This window comes from Megascapheus bottae, unplaced genomic scaffold (genome assembly GCF_031878675.1).
Source record: "Megascapheus bottae isolate mThoBot1 unplaced genomic scaffold, mThoBot2.hap1 HAP1_SCAFFOLD_547, whole genome shotgun sequence".
Taxonomy (NCBI): domain Eukaryota; kingdom Metazoa; phylum Chordata; class Mammalia; order Rodentia; family Geomyidae; genus Megascapheus; species Megascapheus bottae.
This window is the reverse complement of record NW_028327620.1, coordinates 5642-9539: the sequence shown is the minus strand read 5'-3', so window position 1 is coordinate 9539 and position 3898 is coordinate 5642. Positions and strand designations below refer to the sequence as shown.

The 3898-nt window shown below is 40.2% G+C and overlaps 1 protein-coding gene across 1 annotated transcript; it reads right to left on the bottom strand.

Annotated features, from left to right (window-relative positions):
* Window positions 1-1723: 1723 nt before the first annotated feature.
* On the bottom strand, window positions 1724-2671 carry LOC150039568 (olfactory receptor 10T2). Its single transcript, XM_090327745.1, has one exon. It carries the CDS (start codon window positions 2669-2671, stop codon window positions 1724-1726), a length of 948 nt encoding a protein of 315 aa, XP_090183871.1.
* Between the last annotated feature and the right edge of the window lie 1227 nt (window positions 2672-3898).

Sequence of the window (3898 nt, the reverse complement as noted above, 5' to 3'; positions counted from 1 at the left end):
TTTGTGATGTTTCTTGATTGTCGTTACATTCAAGGAAGTTTTTAATTTCATTTCTGATCGGATCTGTTACCCAGGGGTTATTCAGAAGTGTGTTGTTCAGTTTCCATGTGATTGAATGCTTTTTGACTTTGACTGCATTGTTCGGAATTAGTCTGACTTGTTTTTGGACAGGTTTTGCTCAAGGCTAGTGCTCTGCCACTTGAGCAACAGCACCACTCCTAGTTTTTTCTATGTATGTGGTACCAGGGAATCAAAACCAGGTCTTCATGCATGCTAGGCAAGCCGTCTACCACTAGGCTATACTCCTGGCCTTTATGTGTCATTTTTAGTCACAGAGTCAAAATACAATATAGATTTCTATTTCTGTGATGCAATATAACGTTAAAAATTCAGAAAGGTGTTTTTTAAAATTCTAGTATGGGTTGGATTGCTGGGCTGAAAGACAGAGAACAATGGCATATTAACTTAAAAAAGGGGACAAAAAGAGAAGTCCCAAACAACATTGCCCAAACTCTTTTGTCCAGATAAAGTTCAAAGTTCATTAGCTCCAATGGTTTTAAATAACATGATTCTAATTGCACAGCTTGTAAACAATAGAGTTAGGATTTAAAATCAATTCTGTTTAATGTTCATAATAGAAACTATTGCATGAAGGTGTTAGGATTCACTTAAATGTGTTATTTCCATCACAGGGACCATACATAAGGGGAAAGATTAATGTGGGGTTTTCCTCCCTGGACTATGCACATGGTTCCATGAGCTGTTGTCATAGATGATTGCCAGTCCTTTATTTAAAAATATGCATCCTTGCTGGCTGCGGGTGGCTCATACCTGTCATCCTAGCTACTCAGGAGGCTGAGATCTGAGGATTGCAGTTCAAAGCCAGCCCAGGCACAAAAGTCTGTAAGACTCTTATTTCCAATTAATCACCATAAAACTGTGACTCAAGTGGTAGAGCACCAGCCTTGAGCTGAAGAGCTCAGTGTCTATGCCTACTCCAGAGTTCAAGCCCCAAGATTGACCAAAACAAAATCCTGAGAAATACTTAAACACATTTGGTGTTGGTAGAGTACCAGCTAAGGAACGAAAGTGTCATATTGTATTTTGACCCTGAGACTAAAAATGAAAGTGTCAAATACCAAGTCTGAGTACTGGTCTTGGACAAAACAAACAAAAGAACGTATCAACACATCACTATATGAAAGCAAAATGAAACTACAAACAAAAACTGAAATGATTACTTCATAACTAGTTTAATAGCAGTTTCAAATGTTGACATTTACAATTTTAGTAATATTAAATAATACTTTTTATCAGTTAAAAATATCCATTTCCTTAGTATTGGTATCTCGTTCTCCATTTAAGTCTCATTTCAAAATTTCTTTCTCCCTTTTTCTTCCTCCTTGACAGCCCTTTCTTTTCTTCAGAAAGCATAAATATTCATAAAATAAACCTCTCACAACCCTTATGTATATCCTTGTAACAAACCTGGTTATCAGTGTCTTCTCTCACAAAGCTCTCACAGTTGCCTATTTTTTGGTCAAGTATGAGTTGTCTTCTCTTTTTCCAGGCAGGCACTGGACAATGCAGATTGACTCGTATATTTTTCTGGAGAAGGAAACACTATGTAGCAGTGTCTAAAAGGTCAGAGAACCCACTAAGTCCTTATTGTCTCGTTTTTTAAGTCTTGATTTAATTTCCTAGTTAAGTTTAAGAACTGTTCTTAACTCATCTTGGTAGCGCTGGGCATGCTCATCACTCTTTTTAGTGCAGTCTTTACCTCCTGATTCCTCAGACTGTAGACAAGAGGATTGAGCAGGGGAGTGACCACTGTGTAGGTCACTGCCACCAGCTGATCCTTGTCTGAGGCAGACTTGGACTTGGGCCGGAGGTAGATGATGGACGCGCAGCCGTAGTGGACAAAGACCACTGTGAGGTGAGAAGCACAGGTGGCGAAGGCTTTCCTCCTTCCTTCAGCTGAGGGGATCTTCAGGATGGTGTTGACGATGAAGCCGTAGGATATGAGGATCAACAGGAAAGGCACCATGATCACCAGGATGCTCAGGCTGAATAGAGCCAGCTCTTTGACATGGGTGTCTGTGCAGGCTAATTTGATAACGGGTGCCATGTCACAGAAATAGTGGTTGATCTTGTTGGGGCCACAGAAAGGCATGTCACAGATAAGGTTCGTAGCCACCAAAGCAATTAGGAAACCGGTGAGTCCTGACAGAGAAACCAGCCCCAGCCCCAGCCTTTTGTTCATAATGAGCGTGTACCTCAAGGGGTGACAGATGGCTGCATAGCGGTCATAGCCCATCACTGCGATGAGAAAGCAATTGGTACAGGCAAAGCCCAAGAAGAAGAAGAGCTGGGTGGCACAGGCCACGAAGGAGATGATCTTGGTGGCTGAGAGCAGGTGGGCCAGCAGCTGAGGGATGATCACAAATGTGTAGCAGGATTCAGAAAACGAAAGGATGAACAAGAAAGCATACATGGGAGTGTGCAGCGTGCGGCTGAAGCGGATAACTGCCATGATGGTTACGTTGGCCGCCAGGATGGTTAAGTACAGGAGAAGAAAAATGGCAAACAGCAGTAGCTGCAGCTCCCCAAGGCTGGAGAAGCCCACCAGCACAAACTGAGTCACCACCATGGTTCTGTTGAAGCTTTGCATCTGGATAACGTCTCTCTTGGAGTGAATCTGGAGAGACAAAATTATACCATTGTGATGGAAACATTTTCTTGAAATATATTTCCAGTCTTAAGAGGATTTGTCACTGTCTTCCAATCCATCTAGGTATAGATGCCCTCTTGGGCTTTATTTATTTATTTTTTTGGTATGAACTTGTTAATCTGGCTAAGTGTTGGTATTTTATGCCAGTAATTCTGGCTATTCAGGAGGCTGAGAGCTGAGGATCCCAATTTGAACCAGTTTGAAGCTACTAGGGACAGACAAATCAGAGAGCCTTTGTTTTTTTTTTACAGCATTTGTTTTAGTTTTGTTGTGTTTGTATTGTAATTTTTTCATGTAAGCAAACCAGACCTTTTATTCTGTTTCTCTTGTTTTGTAAAGATTGTTTTTGTGTAGTTAATATACAGAGGGGTTACAGTTACACAAATCAAATACAGACTTGTAACCACCAAAATGTGAAGAGTGAAGAAGGCATGATTCAAGTGAGAGTGCTGGGCTTTGAGCTTAAAAGCTAATTGAGTGTGTGAGGTCCTAGTTAAGTTCAATTTCCAGTACTAGAACTGAAAAGACAAAAGGAAAGAAATTGTTTATCTGTGTGTGTGTGTGTGTGTGTGTGTGTGTGTGTGTGTGTGTGTGTGTGTGTGTTTTGCTAGTCCTGGGTCTTGGACTCAGGGCCTGAGCACTATCCTTGGGCTTTCTCAGGGCTAGAACTCTACCACTTGAGCCACAGCACCACTTCTGGCTTTTTTTTTTCTATGTACGTGGTACCGAGGAATTGAACATAGGTCTTCGTGCATGCTAGGTAAGTACTCTACCACTAGGTCAACTCCCGGCCCCTGTTTATCTGTGCTTTTAAGGAACAAATACTTTTATCTCAAAGGTTAAAATTGAAGATACCAAAACCATTTAATGAAGTGGGAAAAATTCCTCAAATTAAGAAGAATACTATCTTCAGTAAGGAAAAGAACATTTAAATTAATTGCCCTATGTGATCCTGAATACCTGTGCTGTCTTGTTTTTTTTTCTTTTGGTGATCATAATTTATTCTCTTAACATTATTATAAAGATATTAAAATGCTGTGCCTTGGAGCAAAGATACAGGAAATAGAACATGAGTTTGAATCTTGCTTGTGGCAGTTCAAGTTTAAAAACATCATGATTTGTTATTTTCATTTGTGAAACATAAATTATAATAGAGATTAATTTAGG